This window comes from Lontra canadensis, unplaced genomic scaffold, assembly GCF_010015895.1.
Source record: "Lontra canadensis isolate GAN:19392208 unplaced genomic scaffold, GSC_riverotter_1.0 scaffold24, whole genome shotgun sequence".
NCBI lineage: Eukaryota > Metazoa > Chordata > Mammalia > Carnivora > Mustelidae > Lontra > Lontra canadensis.
This window is the reverse complement of record NW_022631018.1, coordinates 7,419,728-7,444,173: the sequence shown is the minus strand read 5'-3', so window position 1 is coordinate 7,444,173 and position 24,446 is coordinate 7,419,728. Positions and strand designations below refer to the sequence as shown.

The 24,446-nt window shown below is 35.4% G+C and overlaps 1 protein-coding gene across 2 annotated transcripts in view; it reads right to left on the bottom strand.

Annotated features, from left to right (window-relative positions):
• The window catches only part of ACBD6 (acyl-CoA binding domain containing 6), a 200,692-nt gene that overhangs the window by 125,945 nt on the left and 50,301 nt on the right, over nt 1–24,446 (bottom strand). For both annotated transcript variants that reach the window (XM_032862718.1, XM_032862719.1), the window contains exon 4: nt 2,911–2,993. In XM_032862718.1, the coding sequence (XP_032718609.1) occupies nt 2,911–2,993 (83 nt within the window). The remainder of the gene's footprint in view (nt 1–2,910; nt 2,994–24,446) is intronic.

Here is a 24,446-nt window from a genome sequence, read left to right as displayed (position 1 = left end):
CACAGATCTGAACCTATGACATTATATTGTCACTTTCTGTGACAGAGTAGAAATAAGGGTCAGAACCAAAAGAGGCTCAGAATTGGCCCCAGTGGCCCTTGGCTCAAGAACATTTACAATAGGGACACCTGGGTGGCTCAGTCAGTTAAGAGTCTGCCTTCGGCTCGGGTCATGATAAGAGGGTCCTGGGATCGAGTCCCGCATCAGGCTCCCTGCTCAGGAGAGAGCCTGCTTTCCCTCTCCCTCTGCACCCCTGTGCTTGTGCTCTCTCTCCCTCAAATAAGTAAATAAAATCTTAAGAAAAAAAAAAAAAAAGAACATTTACAATAAAACAAAAATGGGCCTTAACTTATTACCTACAATGCACATTAATCAGGAAAGCTGTCAGAACAATGGAGCCCAAGCCTTATTAAATGACTTTATTAGATACTGATTTTTCCTGATCTTTAAAAAAATTTTAGAAGACTATATATATTAAAATAACCAAAACAGACCTTCAAAATACTTTTTTAGGGGGCTCCTGGGTGGCATAGTCGGTTAAGCATCTGACTCTTGATTTTAGCTTAGGTCATGATCTCAGGATCATGAGTCAGGTTCCATGCTGAGCACGTGTAGTCAGCTTGGGATTCTCTCCCCTTCCTTCTGCCCCTCCTGCTCGTGCTCTCTCTCTCCCTCCCTCCCTCCCCACTCTCTAAAGTAAGTAAGTAAATAAATAAATACAAAATGCCTTCCAGTTCCTTTTTTTGTAGAACCAAAAACATTGGTTCTACAGAAGAGAACTTTTCCATTCACCTAAGTTTACCATTTAACATTTCTAAAACTCTAAAACCTGTCACTTTCACCTCAGGTGAACATAATTCTGCCAAGAAACTGCAATTAATTTAAGTTAAAGCACAACTTCCTTTTGGAAAAATAAAACACCAGGTATATTTCACCTAAGTAAAAACAAAATTTGATTATATAAACTTAAACAAATAGCCTATATTCATTGTTGCAACTGCATTCTTATACTTTAGAAACAACAGGGCCACATATGATCCTTTATTGAAAAAATCCAACATTTCAGTTTAGAGTAATTTTTATCATGACCTAGTTTATTATAGTGGAATTCAGTTTAATTACAAAATAATTTCTCAAATATAAGAAAATAACTAAGTGCTGTTATTTCTGATCTGCTATTAGCAATGACAAAATTAATGTCTATAATAGTTAAAAGGCTTTCAGTGGTTCACATTCATGTTTCCTACTGTTTCGTATCTTAAAAATATGTTCCAGAATATATAAGAAGACTAAAATTTAGATGACTTAAAAAAAAAAGGCCAAGACTAAAAATCTTAGAAGAATGTGTCACATGACTTTAAAGAAGAACAAAATCCTTTTCCTGATTTCCCCATAGTGCTGAAAGAAAAAAACTATCCAAGAAATTTTATATAACATATAAAATGTAAGATCCTTGTTAAATAATACAAGATAAACATTAAGAATTTTTTAAAATTGTCGTTAAAAAAAAAACAAAACCCCGCATAACATAAAATTTACCATCTTAACCAGTTCTAAGTGTACAGTTCAGTAATGGTAGGTACATTGGTTGTCCAACAACGAATCCCCAGAAATTTTTATCTTGCAAAACTAAAACTCTACACCCATTAAATAACAACTCCTCCTTTCCCACTTCCTCCAGCCCCTGACAACTTCCAGTCTACTTTTTGTTTCTGTGAATCTGATACTCTTGATACCTCCACTTAGGAAGAATCATACTGTATTTATCTTTTTATGAATGGCTTATTTCACTTAGCATTATGTCCTTAAGGTTCATCCATATTCTACAGTCTATGTCAGAATGTCCTTCCTTTCTAAGGCTGAATAAGATTCTCTTATATGTATATATATCACATTTTGTTTATCCATTCTTCTGTCTATGGACATTTTGGTGGCTTCCACCTCTTGGCTATTATGAATATAGTGCTGCTATGAACATGGGTGTGCAAATAGGTATCTGAGATCCTGTTTTCAATTCTTGTGTATATAAAACCAGAAGCTGAACTGCTGGATCATACAGTAATTCTTTAATTTTTTTGAGAATCCTCTGCAATATTCTCTTTACTGTACCATTTTATACTCAACATGATTTTTAATCTTTTTTTTTTTTTAAGATTTTATTTATTTGACAGAGAGAGATCACAAGTAGGCAGAGAGGCAGGCAGAGAGAGAGGAGGAAGCAGGCTCCCTTCTGAGCAGAGAGCCCAATGCAGGGCTTGATGCCAGAAGCCTGGGATCATGACCTGAGCCGAAGGCAGAGGCTTTAACCTGCTGAGCCATCCAGGCGCCCCTGATTTTTAATCTTTAAAAGAAATAATGCTAATTTCACAATGACAACAACAAATTTAAAACTTTTTTTCCTAAAAAAGAACATAAATATTTTCTAGAAATTGTATAAGCTTCATGGGACTGAATCAATACTTCCCCTTACATACTTTAGCTCAGACTGCAGCCATACTTTAAAAAAAAAAAATGGCATTTTTATCAGTGTGAATAAAACTAGACATATACATACACACACTCACACACACAAAGAAATAAGGTATTCTGAGGAAAACTAACACCAACAACAAAACCCCACGGTTTCAGATTGTGTGAGACACAAAACCTTGCCTTATCAACTATACGTGGTGGGAAAAGTTACTATCTGGCACTGATTCAGATGCTTATTGACTTCAAAGATAATATATCTAAAAAATTTTCCTGCTATTTATTATATTACTAGAGATACAACCAAATTAGTTTCATTAAGAAAAAGTTCTTCACAGATGGAAGTTTTCAGAATTAAACATACACACACACACACACACACACGTATACACAAATTTAGATGTATGTATCTCTATTATCAAAAACTAGAAGAGAAATTACCTGATGATTTCTTCATGATACAGAGAACTAACAACAGGCCCACCAAAACCAGTATTTGCTTCTTTTCCTTTCTTCTCTGGTGACTGTAGGAGGACAGAAGTTGAAAAAAAGACACATGGAGTAAGGCACTGTGTATTTAAAATAGTTACAAAATACTACTTTTCTAATGAATACTAAAGATTTGAGGTCCACCATTTTTCTAAGGCCCTAGTAACAATTTCAAGATGGTATCCAAAAGGCAAGATGACCCTCAGGTCATCAGACTAAAGGAATGAGTACCCACTAGCAAACCAAAGTCATTTCACTACTGCGCTCTGGAGCCACCTAAAGTCCACCATTCCCTTAGCTGATTATAAGATGTCAGCTTTGTTCACTGTGGAAAAAACTGATGCTCAATGTAGAAAAATTAAAAAGAAATATGACTTATACCAGATAAAAATGTAATCATGAAAATCTAATTAGCAAAACTAAAACTTCCAATTAAGAAAAAAATTAAACTACAGTAAAAACTTCAAACTCAACCATAAAGAAAAATAAGTTAAGTAAATAAATAGAAAATAAAAATAAAAATAAATATTTTTAGGTGACAAGAAGGAAGGAGAGAAGGTGGAAGAGAGAGAAGAAAGGAGGTTATGATCTAAAATAAATGAAAAAAGAAACAAATTGTTATTAGAAGACTTTCCAAAATCAAATATTCAATAGGCCCTGACCCTCAATATTCTCAAAAAGCAGAAAATTAAGATTAGCAAAAGATCTGAACAGACAACTTACCAAAGAAGATACACAGATAGCAAATAAGCAAATGAAAACATGTCCAACATCATACATTGTTAGGGAAGTGCAAATTAAAACAACGATGAGATACTACTAAAAAACTCTCAGAACGGCTAAAATACAAAAGACTGATAACACCTAATGCTGGTAAAAACATGAAACCACCAGGGGCTCTCATTCGTTGCTGGAGGAAATGCAAAATGGAACAGCTACTTTGGAAGGTGGTTTGGCAGTTCTTCTAAAACTAAACATGGTCTTACACATACACGATCCAGCAATCTTGCTTCTATGTATTTACCCCGCCAAAACTGAAAATTCATATCCACAAAACATCAATGTTTAAAGCAGTTGTTGTTATTTTTATAACTGGCAAAGCCTAGAAGCAACCAAGATGTCTTTCAATAGGTGAACAAATAAAATGTGGAACATCTGTACAACAGAATATTATTCTCTGAAAAAACGAAATAAGCTGTTCTATATTAACGAAGAAAAATGACAGTAAACAACTAAAATCATTAATTAAAAAGGATATTTTACAATTGGTAACACAGGATTAAAAAAGGATTTTTAAGATACTATGAATAATTATACACCAGCAAGTCGGATAACCTAGAAGAAATGCATAAATTCCTACACATATATAACCTACCATGATAAAATTATGAATAAAAAAATCTGAAGAAACCTATAACAATTAAAGAGATTGAATTGTGGAGGCTGAGAAATTAAGGCCATCCCACCTCGAGTTTAGCATTAGCACAAGTACAGCCGTTTTAGCTTTGGCAGCCATCTTAGGCCCCTGTGACCAAAGGCTGAACTTTCCCCTACTTTACCTTAGTTCTAAGAACCCCACCCTGCTTTAGTTCCAGGAAAGTACCCAACCCTGTAAACAGCCCGGCAACAGCTAATCAGCTTGCTACAGAAAAGTTTGAAATTTTACCTCCCCCCCCCCCCGCCCAAAACCTCTTGTAATGACCCATAAATACTCCTGCCTTAACTAAGCTCGGGGTCCAAGTCCCTACTCCGCTGTGTCAGGTATACTTGGGTCCAAGCTTAAGCTTGTTGAATAAACCCTCGTGTGACTGCATCGGTGTTGGCTCCTTGGTGGTCTCTCAGACACGAAAACTTGGGCATAACAGAATCAGAAATTTAAAATCTCCCAAAAAAGAAAAGCCCAGGACCAGAAGACTTCACTAAAGAATTTTACCAAACATTTACAGAATTAACACCAATCCTTCTTTTTTTAAAATTCTCTATGTGTATTTTTTAGTAAATTAGAATAAAATCAAATATATATATTTTTTCTCACCATAGCACATACCCTCCCCAATGTCCCTCACCCAGCCATCCCACCCCTCCACCACCCTCCCACCCAGCAACCCTCAGTCTATTTCCTGAGATTAAGAGTCTCTTACGGTCTGTCTCCCTCTCTGGTTTCATCTTGTTTCACTTTTCCCTCCCTCTTAAACTCTTCCAAAAAACTGAAGAGGAGGCAACATGCCTAACCTCATTTTATGAGGCCAGCATTACCTCAATACCGAAGGCAGACACAGAAACTAGAAGAAAACTATAGAGCAATATCTTGAGGAATCCTGATGAAAAACTCCTCAACTAAATACTAGCAAATTGAATACAGCAGTACATTAAAAGGATTATATACCATACCATGACCAAGTGGGATTTATTCCTGTGAACTTAAGGACAGTATGGTTGAACACATGAAAACTGATCAGTGGAATATACTACATTAACAAAATGGAGAAAAACTGTGTGACCATCTCAATTAGTACAGAAAAAAAGTATTTGACAAAACTCAACACCCTTTCATGATTAAGGGAAAGAAAAACATCCCATTCAATAAACTAGAAATAGAAGGAAACTATTTCAACATAACAAAGGCCAAGTGTGAAAAGCCCATAGCTAACCTCATACTCAATAGTAAAAAAAAACCTGAAAGCTTTTCCTTAAAGATCAGGAACAATGCACGGATGCCTACTCCTAACACTTCTATTCAACACAGTATTGAAGGTCCTAGCCATAGTGCATGGAGCACTGGATGTGGTGCATAAACAATGAATCTTGGAACACTGGGGGGAAAAAAAGTCCTAGCCAGACCAATCAGGCAAGAAAAAAAAAAGTGGGGGGGGCATCCAAATTGGAAAGGAAGAAGTAAAAAGATCTCCATTCACAGATGACGTGATCTTGTACCTAAAGTTCCACTCTACATACACACATACAGACATACAAAAAACTGACAGAACTAATGAACAAAAGGAGCAAATTTGTAGGACAGAAACTAACACATTGAGATCATGTAATGTCTGAGAGAAAGAGAAATAAGTAAGTTTTCTAATATTAAAAAGTGATCAGTATTATGGAAAAAATATGGGGAAGAGAATTGCAATTTTAGGGCCTCACAGAGAAGGTCATTCCAATAAAGACATAAGGGAAATAAAGAAGTGAGCCTTGCAAAACAGCTAATACAAAGGCCCTGTGGTGAGGGTATGGTTAGAATATTAGAAATATATGCTTAGAATGTTAGAAAATTTAAGTGTTCTCTGCTGAAGGCTCATTAAAATATTTCAGGGGGGAAGACTAGAGGCAAGGACACAATATTTATTTATTATAATATTTATTATAGTACAGTCAGCAATGAATTCTTTTGCTTGTGTGAAAGTGTTTCTTTTACCCTCACCTTTTTTTGTATTAATAGTTAGATTCACATAACAAAATTAACCATTTTAAAGTGTACAAGTGAATGGGATTTAGTACATTCACAATGTTGTACAACTACTACCTCTATTTAGTCTGCAAACATTTTTATGATTCCAAAAGAAAATCTTAAACCCCATGCAGTCACTCCATTGTTCCTTCTCCCCAAAAGCCTGGCAACCACCAACTTGTTTTTTTGGTTTTTGAGAAGTGAACAAAACTATTTCAACAGCAGCTGCACTACTTTACATTCCCATTAGCAGTGTAGGATGCTTCTAATATCTCCACATACGTGCCAACACTTGTTACTATCTTTTCATTATGGTCATCTTAGTATATGTGAAGTAGTTATCCTGGTGTTTTGATGTGCATTTCCCTAATAACTAATTTCATGTGATTGTGGGCTCTTCTTTTCAGAAAAATGTCTATAATAAAGTCCTTTGCCCATTTATTAGTTGTTATCTTTTGTTGCTGAGTTGTAGAAGTTATTTATGTATTCTGGATACTAGCTCTTGATCAGATATATGATTTGCAAACATTTTCTCCCATTCTGTAGGATGTCTTTTCAGGTTCTTGAGTACTTCTGAAGCAGTAAAGTTTTAAATATTGATCAAGTTCTACTTACCCTACTTTTTCTCTGATTGTGTTTTTGTTGTTGTGTCTAAGAACCCATAGGCAAATCCAAATCATGAAGATATATCCCTATGTTTACTTTAAAGAGTTTTATTAACTCGTTACTTGGATCAATGATCCCGTTTCAGGTAATTCTCGTACACAGTGTGAGAAAGGGACGCACTGTCATGTTCTTGCGTGTGGATATCCAGTTGTCTGAAGCATTGTTTAAGAGATTATTCCTTCTTCATTGAATGGTCTTGGAATCCTTATTAAAAATCAATTGATCATAAATATAGGGTTTATTTACACACTATAATTATACACATATAATTCTATTTTTACACTGGTCCCTAAGTTTATCCTTGTACCAATACCAAAAATGGAAGTTAGAATTTTGATAAAGATCACATTGATTCTGCAGGTCATTTTGGGTAGTACTGCCATCTTAACACAATAAAATCTTACAAGCTGTGAACATGGGATATCTCCCCATTTATTTAGCTCTTTACTAATTTGTTTCAGCAATGGTTTTTGGTTTTCAGTGTAAAATCTTTCCCATTCTTGGTTAAAATTATTCCCAGGTATCTATTCTTTTGGATGCTATTATAAATGGAACTGTTTCCTTAGTTTCCATTTTGCGGTGTTCATTGATGGTGTATGTCACTCTTGTATCTTGTAACTTTGCTGAATTTGTCTATTAACTCTAGCAGGTTTTTTGTGAACTCTTTAAATTTTCTACACATAGAATCATGTTATTCGTCAACAGAAAGAGTTTTCCTTTTTCCCTTTCAATTTGGATGCTACTCATCTTTTTCTTGTCTAATTGCTCTGGCTAGAATTTACAGTACAATGTTGAGTAGCAGTGGTAATAACAAACATCTTTATCTTATTCCTCATCTGAAGAAGAAAGCTTTTTGTCTTTTACCATTGAGTGTAATGTTACCAGTGGGTTTTTTCTAATGCCCATTATCATGGTCAGTAAATTTCACCTTCATTTTTGAAACCTATTTTAACTGGTATAGAATTAAAAGTTGATAGATTTTTTTCCTTCTGATATTGTCCCTATTGGCTTCAGACTTCTGAAAAAGTCTGGGGTAGTTCTTACCTTTGCTCTTCTGTATGTTTTTTTTTGTTTTTTTTTTTGTTTTTTTTTTTTTTGCCTGGATGCTTTAAGATTTTCTTTGTTCCCCCAGTTTTCAACAATTTGATTATCTTACGTCTTAGTATGGTTTTATGTTTCTCCTGCTTAGGACTCATTGAACTTCTTGGATCTATGAATTTATGGCAGTGATTCTCAATTAGGGGAGATGTTTTTTGCCTCCCATCCTTGCTCAAAGATATCTGGCAACCGTCTGGGGCAATTTTTACTTGTCACAAGTCGGTGGTCCAATTGGCATCTAGTGAGTAGAGTCCAGAGATGCTGCTAGACATCTCACAAAGCACAGGACAGCCCTCTACAACAAAGAATTGCCCAGCCCTAAATGTCAATGGTGCAAAGGCTGAAAAACTTTGGTTTATAGTTTTCATCAAATGTTTAAAATTTCAGCCAATATATATTAATTTTTTTCTATCTTTTCCTTTGTTTCCTACTTTTTCTCTTCTTTATGGGGCTCCAGTTATATACACGCCACATTGCTTGATATTTTCCCACAGTTCACAGAGGCTCTGTTCTTTTTTTATTCAGTCTTTTTATGCTCTGTCCTTCATTTTTATTAGGCTCATTTGCTATTTTGTATTCTTTAAATTATGTTAGACTTTGTTTTGGCATGAATTCAGTTACAGGGAATCAATTTGACCCCTTCAAGACTCACTTTCAGAGTTCTGTTAAGGTGGGGACAGAACAGCCTTTGGTCCAGAGCTTCACTTAACCTCACTACTGAAGTGAAATCCTTCTGAGGCCTCTACAGGATTATGTTCCATGTACCACACTTTCTTCCCACTCTAACTAGTAGCAAATGAAATATTCTCAGTCCTACCTCAATTCCAGGAATTGTTTGGCTTACTGCTTCCCTGCATTTCTTTCCTCAACTTGTTAGTTCCCTCTCTCACATAGTATTAGCATTCAAAGGGACCCCTCTGCACATCTTTGGAATGCTCTCTCTCTTTGTGCAAGAAGTTGCTCTCTAGTAGTCTGCTTCCATTTTCCAGCTCAAATTACTGAGAAAGCCAGACTCTTTTGGGTCCCTCTTCCCTGCACTGTAGCCTGGAAATTATTTCCAGGCCATAAGCTGAGGCAATACATAGGGCTCATTTTGTCTCCCTTCTTTACTAGTTGTATACCACTTTTAATATGTCTGAAAAATCACTATTTTTCATCTATTGTATCTGGAGTTCTTATAGTTTCAGGCAAAAGAGTAAATCTCACCCCCATTACTCCACAGGACCCAGGAGAAGTCCCGCAAACATTAATTAAAAAACTAGTATAATATTCATGCATAATTTACTTAACTATTATCTAATAGTTGTCTAGGCGATTTTCAATTTTTCACTCATAAACAAAGATGATGAATATCTTTGTATATAAAGCATACTATAGCTTTAATTAAAATCTTTAGCAAAAAAAGGCTCCATAATCTGATTTATAGTGTATTTTAAGAATATCTCTTCTTCCTGGGATTAATTTCTCTTTCTGAAGCTTTGTGCATGGTAGAATGCTGGTAACAACTTTTTTGGAGGAGGAGGGGAGAGATTATATTTTAAGCAGAAATAATATTTAAAAAATAATCTGCCATTATCAGATTGAATTCAGAATAAAGCTGCCAAAGATGCATTAGTTTTGCTCTCCATCTACTTCATCTATAAGAAGGGTAAACTTTGGCTACCTTACCCTCCCATTTCCACTCCAATGAGAGGTTTCTCATAGAGGCTTAAAAAGTTTATTCCATTTCTCTCTACTCAAAATCCATTAGGTTATTTTTATGTTACATCAGCAGTTAAAGAAAGAGCCTCCAATTTGGCAGCCAACAGAATAAAATTTGCCAATTCTTACATTGCCTCAGACTGTATTATTTGAGACAGTGAAATGCTCCTTCACTCAAAGGGGAAAGGATAAGTTGTTGGCTGAGTCTTTATCACTTGATTCAGATTCCACCTTAGCCAGTTGCAGAGTCAAGATTTAAAACCTTGTGAAGCATTCTTTTCCAGCTGAAAAATAACTATTCCAAAGATTATCAGGCTAACATATGCAAAGAGTGGGTTTCTTGCTTCCATGTGCTACCTTTTTTGGCTTCTCTTTTATTAGTTTGTTTCCTTAATTTGTTTATAGGTCTAGCTGTAGAAATTTGGGTAAATTAACCTCTCTGCCCCTCTTTCCTCCTTTGTAAAAATAGAATATTATTACCCATCCTATGTGGGTGTTTTAAGATATAAAATATGTATGTAAAACAAAACAGTGCCCAGCCAAAAGAGGACACTATATAAGGGTTAATTAATGTAATAATAATTATGAGCCAAAAATACAGCCATTTCTCCAAAGCAAAAGTGCTTCAGTAATATAGATAACAAGATGCTTTGATGTGGGGACTTATAATAATGAACAATGAGTCTTTATCTAAGACACTTAAATTTCAGAATCTCTTGCTAAAGCAACCAATCCCAAAACCAAACAAGAAACTTACCAGAACTCTTGTCATTAAGAAAAAAGAAAATAAAAATAAGACTTAAGTGCTCTGCACTTTATATATATTATCCAATTCCAACTTCAAAACAATTCTGGAAAGTTGGCATTTTTACTACATTTCACCTAACCTAAGACATCAACTATAAGAAGTATCATTATTTTCTGTAATGCTAAGAAAGAAAAAGCATATAAATACACTATCAATTTTAAGACACATCCAGAATTTTTCAAAAGTCTTAAGAACTTAATAACTGTCTTATATTTGATGAAATATCTCTCCATTTTACAGATTAGAAAGCTGAAGATAAGAGATATAAAGTACCCACTGCCACACAGTAAGTGGCAAAATCAAGATTCAAACCAAGCTCTTCTGATGTCCAAAGCCTGTGTTCTTTGTTAAACTATGCTACTTCTTCAAGCAACTTCAGAAACCATTATTATATACTGACAATACTCTGAATTAAAATTTTGTTCAGTTTCTTAAGTGTAATTAAAAAAATTTTTAAGTACTTGGTTCAAAAGGAAACTTCAAGATTAAACATATAACTGGTTTTTTGAGGCTGATTTATGATAAATTATGAAAATTTAATCAATTACACAGACTAATACTATAGTCCTTAAAAAAGAATACTTTTCTTGGGGCACCTGGGTGGCTCAGTGGGTTAAGCCTCTGCCTTCGGCTCAGGTCATGATCTCAGGGTCCTGGGATCGAGCCCCGCATCGGGTTCTCTGCTCGGCAGTGAGCCTGCTTCCCCCTCTCTCTGCCTGCCTCTCTGTCTACTTGTGCTCTCTCTCTCTCTCTCTGTCAAATAAATAAATAAATAAAATCTTTTAAAAAAAAAAAAAAGAATACTTTTCTAATAATTCTTCACAAACATTCACTGTAATTTTTTCCTGAAACATGAATATTCATTTCCACATACAAGAATAAGAATATTAATCTCATCTCAGTTAGTATCTGTCATGAGTGTTAAAAACAACAAAAACCTAGGAGCTCCTGGGTGGCTCAGTCAGTTGAGCATCCAACTCTCGATTTCAACTCAGGTCATGATCTCTGAGGGGTAAGATGGAGCCCTGCATCAGGCTCCACATTCAGCGCTGAGTCTGCTTCTCCCTCTCCCTGCTTGTACTCTCTCTCTCTCTCTCCCCTATAAATAAATAAAATCTTAAAAAAAAAAAAAACAAACCTACCATGAAAATGTTATTTGTAGCAGTACTACTTTTAAAATTTCACAAGATGTGGGGGTGCCTGGGTGGCTCAGTGGGTTAAGCCTCTGCCTTCAGCACAGGTCATGATCTCAGGGTCCTGGGATTGAGCCCCGCATCAGGCTCTCCGCTCAGCAGGGAGCCTGCTTCCCCCTCTCTCTCTGCCTGTGATCTTTCTCTCTGTGTCAAATAAATAAATAAAATCTTTAAAAATAGATAGATAACATTTCACAAGAGGGGTGCCAAGGTGGCACAGTTGGTTAAGCATCTGACTCTTGGTTTCAGCTCAGGTCATGATCTCAGGGTGATGAGATCCAGAACTGTGCTGGGCTCTATGCTCAGCACAGAGTCTGCCAGAGATTCTCTCTCCTTCTCCCTCTGCCCCTCCCAGTAGGGCTCGTGCTCTGTCTCTCTTTAAAATAAACAAGTGAATCTCTTTTAAAAATAAATAATTACTTTAAAAATTTTCACAAGAAAGATAAACTTCATAAATACATATATTTTTTCTAAAGATTTTTATTTATTTATTTGAGAGAGAGAGAGCATGAAAGGGTGAAAGTCAGAGGGAGAAGTAGACTCCCCAAGGAGCAGGGAGCCTGATATGGGACTTGATCCCGGGACTCCAAGATCATCACCTGAGCTGAAGGCAGTCATTTAACCAACTGAGCCACCAGGTGCCCAAATCTATGTATTTTAACCTTAGTGCCTCTTAAAACTACAAACAGTATAGTAAAAAAAATCAACTCCTAAACCCTTAACTACAATGGACATTTAATAAGGATGTCAATTTAATAATCTAGAACTGTTATATGAAGGCTTAAACTACAATTAGAAAATAATTTTTAGATCAAAGAAAGCAGAAATAATATGTGCAAGTAGATATTTTAGCCAAGCCTCCAAATTTCAGCATTTCCTACAATTTTTTGCATATATACTACATACAATAGCTTAAAATGTGATGCAGATTTTTTAAATATTAAAAAACTTAAAAATAAACTCTTTTAACCAAGTATTTTTTACCACCAAAATATAGGAGATAATTTTTCCAGATAATTAATATGGTCAATAGGACTCTTAGAGAATCCTTATGATTCACCAAACAAATTTCATCACTGTATAACAAAACAAAAAATAAGTTGTTCTTTTACCACTCTATAATGGAATTTAAGAATAAATATATTAATTTTGTCTTCTTAATTTCCTGGCTATTGTCAACTGTTTAGTTCTAGGGAACTTTAAAACAAAGGACAGGGACACCTGGGTGGCTCAGTCAGTTAAGTGTCCAACTCTTGATTTCCACTCAGGTCATGATCTCACGGTCATGAGATCCTGTTCAAGATTCTCTTTCTGCTTCTTCCCTCTACCCCTTCTCCCTCTCTAAAACAATAATAACAAAGGTACAAAAGATTATCACTTGTACACATGCCCAGTTTCCAGTGTATGTAAAGCCCTATATGTGAAACACTTACCTTTATGAAGTATTTTTACTCAAAATAATGCTACTTTAAAAGGTCTCTCATAGAAAACTAGCCTCAGGTTATTATGAATTTATAGAAATGTAACAATGATCAATATTTAAATGTTCTTTGGAAAATTATTCTGAATATCATATCTGTTCAGAAATTAGAGCTTTTCTTAGAATTTAAGCATCAAAGAAAATAATAAAAGATCAACATTAAAATATTTAAACTAATATTTCTGTAATAATGTAGTAAAAATAAGTTAGAAGAAACTGTATTTTAAGCAAATGATTACTATTTCTATAATATGGTAAGCAATATAACCAAATGATCACAAATGTAAGAAAAACATTAGGATCCAAAGGTTAAACAGACCATGGTTATAAGCAAGCAACAATGAGATATTTGAAGTTACAAAGAGGTTTTATTCACATACATACACATAAATATCAATAATGTTATACCAACACTTGGGAAAACGTTCAACATGCCTAACCATTTAAAAGAAGTACAAACTAAGCCCTCTAGATCCATCCATGTTGTTGTAAATGGCAATATTTCATTCTTGTTTATGGCTGACTAATATTCCATTGTGTGGATGGATACTTGGGTTGCTTCCATTTCTTGGCTATTGCAAATAATGCTGCAATAAACATGGGTGCATTTACCTTTCTGAAATAGTGTTTTCAGTGAAGTAAGTAGGTCAGAAAAAGACAAATGCCATATAACTACACTCATATGTAGAATTTAAGAAACAAAACAAGAAAAAGAGACCAAAAAAACCCCAGACTATTAAATATAGAGAACAAACTGGTAGTTGCCAGAGGCCAGGTAGGTTAGGGAAGAATAGGTGAAATAGGTAAAGGGAGTAAAAAAGTACACTTGTTATGATGAGCACTGAGTAATATATAGAATTGTTGAATCACTGTATACCTGAAATTAATAGAATAGTGCATTTTAATTATACTTGAATTAAAATAAATATTTTAAATAATTAAAATTGCAAATTAAAACAATGAACAATGAATTTTAAACTAATTCCATTAGGATAACCAATCATCTAATTTGGTAAAGCTATAGTGAAACAGGTACTCATACTACTAATAGCACTCGACCTTGTAATACGGTATTACTCTTTGAAATGCAATACTGCAATCTTACTAAGGCCCATAAAAATATTAGCGTACTTTCATTTTTTCCACCACTAATACAACTTCTAATAAAACAAAAAGGACAATCCTGAATTACAGTACCTTTGTAGGATTTGTAGAATTCAAGCACAATCCTGTTACTCATCTTTACTTGAAATTAATGTTCTTGAATTTTTAACACTGAAATGTGGATTGGGATAAGATTTGGGGGGGGGCTATACTACCCTTTTCTGTTATTTTCATAAAGTATTTAAAAATCTGGCCATTGAGATACTTTCAAGAGTACTTGGCTCTGGTCCCCTTTCCCCCTTTTTTCTGTTTTGTTTTTTTTTTTTTGTTTTGTTTTGTTTTTTGCCTTTTGTCTTTATTATCATGGTCCTGTTTGGTTGTAATTAAATTCCCAGTAGACTACTCTCAGTGTAAGGTTTTATACTGGAAGGGAAATTTGGCTGGTAATTTTGGAACAGTGCCCAGACAGCTCTAAAGAACCTAACCATGAACCTTTTAAACTCAGAAATGAAGTGTGCAAAATCCTCTAAACTACCTGTTGGCAAAAAAGCAAAATAAACTACCTGTTGGCAATTTTAGGATCATGCCATTCTCAGGTCAGACTCCCAATTGCTTCCTCCTATGGACATCCCAATGCTACACTAATCTTGATGGTTTGTTCCAATTTTATCTAATCAACTAGTTTTTAGAGAGATATTGCCTAAGAGCTTTTGGTTATGCTATTCTGGTTATTCTGTTAAGGCAGCATTCGGGAATATTCAAAAACTATGCTACAGCCACTGCCATTTTTCCCAGGATTCCAATAGCCGTAAGTGATTTTTTATGGAATACATGAATGGGAATACACAGATAGGTTACTAGTACTAAACTAGGTTATTTCCCTTTTTTAAAAGTTTAAACTGGGTGTATTTCTATTCCATTCTCTTTTCCATTACTTCTACCTCTATTCAACCAACTATCTTAATAGGATGAATGGATGATATCATGAAAGAGAGGTAGAGAGATTGACAAGGCAAGACCAGTTTATTTTACTAATTTCTAGCCCCAATGTGGGACTTGAACTCATGACCCCAAGATCAAGAGTCAGATGTTCTATTAACTGAGCCAGTGAGGCATCCCAAGGCAAGACAAGTTTAGTGAACATCTGCTATTTGTGGCTTACCAAAGTCTTTTGAACACTATCTCAACATTTTAGTAACTTTCCATATTGTGGATCTCAACTTTCCAAAGCAGAAACCTGAAAACCTCATTTCTCAAGACTACCTTGTAGCAACCATATGCAGGCCTATGACCTAGATTCCATTACTCAAATGCACAAACAAGCCAGTTGGATATAAAATGGAGTTACATGTCACTGACTGCTACAAATTATACTTCTTGATTTACAGCTCAAAATCTAGTTGATATGATCTCATCAACCAAAGTAGTGTGTTTGATACAAGCAGAATTCAAGTGATTAAATCAACTTATATTAATTCATATTTTAATTTTAAGTACACAGGAAAATATTAATTAATGTCATCAGGAAATTCACAATTAGAAATCGATGTTACTTTTTTTTTTTTTAAAGATTTTATTTATTTGACAGACAGAGATCACAGGTAGGCAGAGAGGCAGGCAGAGAGAAAGGAAGGGAAGCAGGCCCTCTGCTGAGCAGAGAGCCTGATGAGCCCGATGTGGGGCTTGATCCCATGACCCTGGGACCATGACCTGAGCCGAAGGCAGAGGCTTTAACCCACTGAGCCACCCAGGCGCCCGGAATCAATGTTACCTTATGGATGGATAGCTCTCAAGAAATATGGCATCTAGGGGCACCTGGGTGGCTCAGTGGTTAAGCCTCTGCCTTCAGCTCAGGTCCTGATCTCAGGGTCCTGGGATCGAGACCTGCATCGGGCTCTCTGCTAGGCAGGGATCCTGCTTCCTCCTCTCTCTCTGCCTGCCTCTCTGCCTACTTGTGATCTCTGTAAAATAAATAAGTAAAATCTTAAAAAAAAAAAAAAGAAAGAAATATGGCATCTATTGTTTTGTGATTGCTACTTTTAAAATACATATTTATGAACTCATCAGATGTGCAAACTTACGGACAGAAAACCTTTAACAAACATCCAAACATTAGAAGTATTGGAGTTTGATGTTTATTATAGGCTTTTATAAATATCCTTTATCAGATTAAGAAAGTTCCCTTCTATTAACAGCTAGTAATGGTTTTTATCCTAAATGTGTATTAAATTTTGTTGACTCTTTTTTTCTGTCGAGATGATCGTATGATTTCTTTTCTTCTACTAGTATGACAAATTATGTTGCTTTTCAAAAGATAAACCACTCTTACATTCCTAGAATTAACTCTACTATGATGCTGTGTTATTCTTTTTATTCACTGCTAGATCTGATTTGCTAATATATTTTTAATTTTTTTTCACCCATGTTAATGTGAATAGCTGAGCTGTATTGTTCCTTTTTTGTATCTTTCTTGCCAGGTGTCAAGTTTATTCTGGTCTTAAAAAATGAAATGAGAAGTGTTTCCCCTTTTTCTATTTCCCAGATGAGTTTATGTAAGACTGGCAGTTATTTCTTCGTTAAACAATTAAAAGAATGTACCAGCTAAGCTATCTGGGCCAGAGGTTTTCATTGCAGTAAGTTCTTTAAAACTCGCCTTCTTTAACAGTATTTGTTCTTTCAATCCATGAGCCTGGAATGTTTCCATGTCTTAACAGATACGGAACTATTCAGATGTTCCATTTCGTAGTTAGTCAGCTTTGGTAAGTTAGTGGTTTACTTGAGATGTTTTTAAAAATGTGTCCATTTTTTCTAAATAAGCAATTCATTTGCCTAAAGCTGTTCATAAGATCTACTTATTTTTTGATTCCTCGACATATGTGGTGTCCCTTCTACATTCCTGACACTGACCATCTGTCTTTTTTCTCTTCTTTCTTGATCATTCTTACTAGGGTTTTATCAATCTTTTCAAAGAACCAACTCTTGGCTTTGCTGATCTTTTTCCTGCATACATCTGTTTTCTATTTTATTGGCTTCTCCACTTACCTATTTTTTAAAATTTGATTTTTTGTTCTTTCTGTAGGTTCTTGAAATGCAAACTTAAAGCATTATGTCCTCTTGGGAATTACAATTCATTCAAAGAAACTTACTGAGGATAAATATCTAGAAATATTCTTAACTTTTAATGGATTCTCTGGCTTCCCATTTGAAAAAAAAGCAGAAATGTGTTCTTCTTTTATCAAAAAGCAAACTGATGAATGATAAGAAAAGGCTAAAAATAAAAATTTCCTTGGCCTCTATAAGGCCCTTCCTCTTACTTAGATATAAGCTAAAGACAGACAACTAGGTAAAACTGTAGTACCTGCGGTATAGAAAGATTAATAAAGAAGCACTTCCACAAGCATTTCCCCAGACTGTGTATTTTAGATCCTCTAGAATAATCAAAAAGCATCTTAAGTAACTGTCTTTGGTCCTACTATATTGTAGAACAACTTCAAGGAGGAATGAGTAGGAATCTTTTCTACCAGTTACCCAAGTACTTCACTCCCTTACCAATTTAACGTCCTTATTCAAGTATTGCCCTTCTCAATACATCGTACCCTGACCATCCTACTTAGAGCTATAACCCAATGCTCTATATTATACTTCAATCCCTTGTCTTCCTGTGTAGAATTTAAGCCCCACAAGGGTAAAAGTTTTTGTCTACTTTTGTTTACTGATGTATCCGAGGAACTTAGAACAGTGTCTGGTACACAGAAGACACTTAATAAATATTTGCTGGATATATGAATAAATGGATAAGAAAAATAAGCCACAGCTTCAAAGAAGGTGGATTTTTACATGAGAGTGATTTTTAAATTTATTTAATTGGCATAAAGAGAGACAGTGAGAGAGGGAATACAAACTGGGAGTACTGGGAGAGGAAGAAGCAGACTCCACACTAAGCCCGGAGCCTGACATAGGACTTGATGCTATGACACTGGGACCATGATCTGAACCAAAATCAAGAGTTGGATTCCCCAACCGACTGAGCCACACAGGCAGGGCACCCTCCTTCAGATATTTTATTTAGTTCTCACCATAACCCTATAAAGCAAAGACTATTATTTCCATTTTCTGGAAGAAAAACCCCTGAAAGTTAGGAAGTTAATAATTTTTCCTCAAGTTACATAACTAATAAGTGGCAGAGTAGTATTTCAATACAATATGTCTCACTCTAAAATTAAGATATAACTAAAATTCACCCTCGGGGCACCTGGGTGGCTCAGCTGTTAAGCATCTATCTGCCTTTAGCTCAGGTCTTCCTGAGGCCCTCCCCTGCTCACATGCTCTCTCTCCCTCTCTCTAAATAAAATCTGGGGCTCCTGGATGGTTCAGTCATTAGACCTCTGCCTTCCGCTCAGGTCACGATCCCAGGGTCCTGGGATCAAGCCCCGCATAGGGCTTCCTGCTCTGCGGCGAACCTGCTTTCCTTCTCCCACTCCCATCGCTTGTGTTCCTGCTCCTTCTCTCTCTCTCTCTCTCTCTCTCTCTCTCTCGGTCAAATAAATAAATAAATAGTATCTTTTTAAAAAAGTTTTTAAAATAAAAATAAATGAAATATCTAAAGCACTTAACATAATTCACAGCACACTCAAAGAGCTCAGTAAATATAGCAATTATTATTTTTATCACTAATGAGTGTCTTAACCAAGAGGCATGTATAAATGGATCAATATCAATCTCCAGTTAAGTTTCTCCAGGCAAAGTCAGTCTTTGACCCTATCCTATATACCACCTTCATCAATAGTTGACTCAAGATACAAAAAAGAATGCTAATCAAATTTCCTGACGACAGGATCAATGAAAAAGACATCATAAATAAATGACACACTCATGATCTGAAAAAAACCCTAATGTTGAATATAATGAAACAAATAAATGTAATTTAATATGAGGACACATAAAATACTGAACATAACACAATAGACACTGCATAACACAATCTGTAAAAAAAAAAAAAAAGATGGGATTGTAGTTCTCTGAAAGTGTAAAAAAAAAAAAAATTAACATTTTAATGTGGCTGCCAAAAAGTTAAAGTAATTTTAAGCTACATCACAGAAATACAGAACTCAAATGAGAGAAAAGTTCTATTCTACAGTGGTCACGCTATATCTCAAATAGTCTGTTCAATTCCAAAAGACATTCTGTAAGAGATGCTAAGAAACCGAAACTTGTTCACACCAGAATGACTGGAATGGTGGTAAGGCTTGATGGCAATGGGAATGGAGAACAATTTTAGAAATTACAGATACCTAGCCTGAAGAAGAGGAAACCTAAAAGCTGTTTTAAAACTATTAATAAAGGACTCTTGTGTAGATAAAGAATTGGGATTTAGGCCTAGAAGGCTACAAAACAGAAAATAGGAGAAAACAACAATAATAAAAATAAAACAGTGAAATAGATTTTGACCTCAAATAGAAAGAAGCTTCTAATAACCAGAGTAAAAAAGTTGGACTGACTTCACAAATTGTATATTTGCATCACTAGGAATCTTCTAATAGAAGCTAAAAGTCTATGTTGGAACAACTTGGAGACAGAAAATTAGTACAGACAACCACTAAAGTTCTAAATACAAGATTGCAGCCCTAGAGGAATAGAAGTATGATTTTTAAAAGAGATATATAAATGGCCAAAAAGCAGAAGAAAAAATGCTTAACATCATTACACGTCAGGGAAATGCAAATCAAAACCACAATAAGATACTACTTCATACCTGCCAGGATGACTATAATCAGAAAATCAGAAAATAACAAGTGTTGGCAAAGATGAAGAGAAATCAGAACCTCATACACTGTTGATGGGAATGCAGAATGTTGTACCCACTTTGGAAAATAGCCTGGCAGTGCCTCAAAACGTTAAAAACAGAGTTAGTATTTCACCCAGCAATTCTACTCTTAGGCATATACCTTGAGGAATGAAGATAGATGTCCACACAAAATCTTGCACACCACTGTTCATAGCGGCGTTATTTGTAATAGCCAAAAGGTGGAAAAAATGTCCATCAGTGTCAATCAGTGGATGAATGGATACACAAATATCCATCAATGATGTCATCAATGCATGAATGTCCAAAATGAATGAATGGATACACAAAGTGTGGTGTATCCATACAACAGATTATTATTTGGCAATAAAAATGGGGAGACTGAAATTGACAGCTAAAGGGTTATTTCAAAACCTCAGAAAGAAACTCCATACTCTTTAGCCATCAGTTTCAATCTCTTCATTTCCCCCAGCTCCAAGCAACCACAAATCTGCGTCTCTATAGATTTGTCTATTCTGGACACCTCAAATAGATGGAGTCATAATATATGTGGTCTTTTGTGGATGGCTTCTTTCATTTAGCATAGTTTAGCAAGGAACAACAAAGATTCTTCCAAATGGCATCATGAATCAGTACTGCATTCTTTTTTTACAGCCAAATAATATTCTGTTGTATGGATATACCACATTTTGTGTATCTACTCATCTATTAATGGACATTAGGGTTTTTAGCAGGTTCATACCTGACTGTGGTAATGGCTATACAACTCTGTGAACATACTAAAAACCACTAAATTGAACAATTCAAATGGGTGAACTGTAGAGTGTGTGAATTATGGTGTTGCAATTTTTTAAAAAAAGCACCTAAAAGAGCATAAATTTTTGAGACAGGTGAAGGAATAAACCATCTCTAACCTAAGTAGCCTACAAGCTCATCACATTGTCACAATGATTACTCAAACAATGATAACCCTGGGAGGTAAGGAAAGTGATAAAATGTGTTTAGTAAATTATGATTAAAGAAGCTAGGAAACTTATGACCACATGAAAAGAATTTTCACCTAAAAATAAAAAAGCTTAATTAAAAGAATACATTTAGTTAGCCGAAAAGCTCACTTGCATAGTTCATTCCCCAAACCTACAATCAAGGAGGCAATCTCCAATCTAGAACTACTTAACATTATCAACTTGTCCTACTGCTACAATCACAAAATTGAGGAACTCTAGATTATGTAGGGTTTTAGCTAGTATATATATTGTTAAAAAAAAGTAACACCAGCTTAGAATTACATTTCCTGAACTGTGGCCAACATGGTCCTAATCCATAAAGGAAATGTACTCATAATTCTTCAGAAATATAATTACACTCGATGAACCTTCAAATCTTCTTTTGTTATTCTCTTATTACTGTCAGATTTATTCAAGTCAAAATAAAAAAAAATTTTTTAAGGTAATTTTATAGTTTTCATATTTCAAAGTAGATCAGTTTATAAGCAAAACCTTCAAAAAGTTTCAGAAACTCTATTCTCATTTTCTAACTCTATAACAAGGCACAGCACGACTGCCCCCAGGGGAAGAAACTTGGGCGGACAGTAATTGTATCTGACAGCAGCAATTACATGCAAGGTTGGAGATTAGAGGACCATTAATGTGTATGCAGTAATTGCTCTGGTATTTTCTGTTACTATTGAGGGTCAGCTCAGAAAATCCATGGCAAACTCACCTTGGATACATTTGGCCCAGGAATTCCACCCTAAGAAAGCACATGAAGAATATGAATACACTGGTTATAGGCACAGCAAGAACGCAGAACGTTCCATTGATAAGAAACTGATCAAGCATGAAACAGGCACAACTAACATGCAATTCTAAAAGATACTTCTACCTATATCTTTCAATTAACTATGAAGAATACCAGAAAAACTTACACACAGTGAGTATGACTAAATTTAATTCCCTGTTTTATATGGATAAATGCATAATACCACACTGTAACAAAAGCCTACTCGGTATTTAGAAATTACATTAAATAGAGAGCCTCGGAATTCTGGAGACTCTGGAAATACCGGAAGGACAGCAGGAACAGCAAACTTATCTGAAAAATAATAGGAAAATGGTAGACTAAAATCTGGTGGTAAAACCTGAATGTTCAGGGCCCCAACCACCTGATAAAAATAGATTCTCTTAGTAAGCAGAAAGGCGTCATACCCACCACATGCTATATATGGTCCTACATATGCTTACTCTGGGAAGTCCTAAATATCCTGGTTGGATGAACCCTCAATTCCTTTGCTCAAGAAGGACCTACCTATTTTCAGCATTCACCTGCAGAGTCCTATCAGAAAAAAGGTCTCAATGACCGCATTTCACTTCATCTCAGTGAGAGATCAGAGGTTGCTAGCTCACTGGCCCACTAGACTTGAAAAAAGATTACAGCTGCCTTTGCCTGTCAGCCCATTACTGCTCACAAGACCTGAATAATCACACAAACAGGTGCTATGGAAAACTATGATCTGTAGTCAGACAAAAATTACAATCACTTAAGAAGAGAAAGAGGCTAAGTTGAATCAGAATGAGTAGCTTCTTTTGAGGGGGGCAAAATTAAGGGAATAAAGAAAACTTTGATGCAATAAAATGTTACATACAGACACACATGAACACTAAATATCATTCCATAAAAGTTTACTGTAAACACTTTTTTCAATGTTGGTAATATACATTCTAGTTTAAATATCTCTTCTACAGCACAGTAAGAAGTTCTAAGCAGTCCCTCTCTTAAAAATTAAGCTTATCATTGAAAGGCATGTTAGTCAAGGTACCTGCTATCAAGACAATTAGTACTACCAGGGATTTAGGATACACTGCCCCGTAAGAAGCAGATATGTTGCCACAGGTAAGAAACAACATAGGACAAATAAGATCAAATATTAAAATGTACACTATAACAATAAATGTAACACAGAAAGGGGAAAATTAGTTTGAACTAGAGGCTTGTGGAGGGCTAAAAAGTACTTACTGATCAGGGCTGAAAAAAAAACCATACGTAGTACAAACAGTACATAAGACATTTCAGAAAACAGTATGAGTAAAGAAAGGCATACTAAGTGAACTATTATTTGAGGGACAATGAGAAGGCATGACAGATGGGAGTAAAATTACAGTACATAAAGTTAAAGCGAAGTATGGATTCACAATGCCAGGGATAGGTTACAGAGGACTTGAAAATTAAGAATTAATAACTTATATTTGAGTTAATGGTCCCTCAGAACTTTAGTATAAAACAAATTTTTGTCATTTTCCTGTTAACCTTCATTATAAAGACGAATACATGTTCCAGTATAAAACTGTTCCTCTCCACATTCAATACGATCACACTTAGAAGATAACGAAATTTTAATTTTTTTTTAAATAATTAATTTGACAGAGATCACAAGTAGGCAGAGAGGCAGGCAGAGAGAGAGGAAGGAAAGCAGGCTCCCTGCTGAGCAGAGAGCCGGATGTGGGGATCGATCCCAGGACCCTGGGATCATGACCTGAGCCGAAAGCAGAGGCTTTAACCCACTGAGCCACCCAGGTGCCCCCAAAATTTTAAAACATACAGTTTTAAATGTCCTAATAAAGGTAATGATTTTTTCAGGACCTCAGCAGTATAAACCACTATAAATAATTCACATTATAACCCTTAAAATCATTTATAGTATTAATATACTGAAAGTGACAACCTTATCAGACAATTTGGTAGTATAAGAGAGAGCTTAAAATATTCCAATTTTTCAAGAGAAATCTCTAGTATTTCAGCAATCTGGCTCAAGTTTGCCTTAAAAAACTTTTCTTTTTTTTTTTTTTAAGATTTATTTATTTCAGGGTACCTGGGTGGCTCAGTCGTTAAGGGTCTGCCTTCGGCTCAGGTCATGATCCCAGGGTCCTGGGATTGAGCCCTACATCAGGTAGCCTGCTTCTCCCTCTCCCACTCCTCCTGATTGTGTTCCCTCTCTCTGTCAAATAAGTAAATAAATCTTTTTAAAAAATTATTTATTTATTAGAGAGCGAGCGAGGGTGGGGGGGTGGTACAAGGAGGGAGAGGAAGAGAAAGAGAAGCAGACTCCCCACTGGGCTCAAAGCAAGGCCCTCAGATCATTACCTGAGCTGAAACCAAGAGTCCATGCTCAATCAACTGAGCTACCCAGG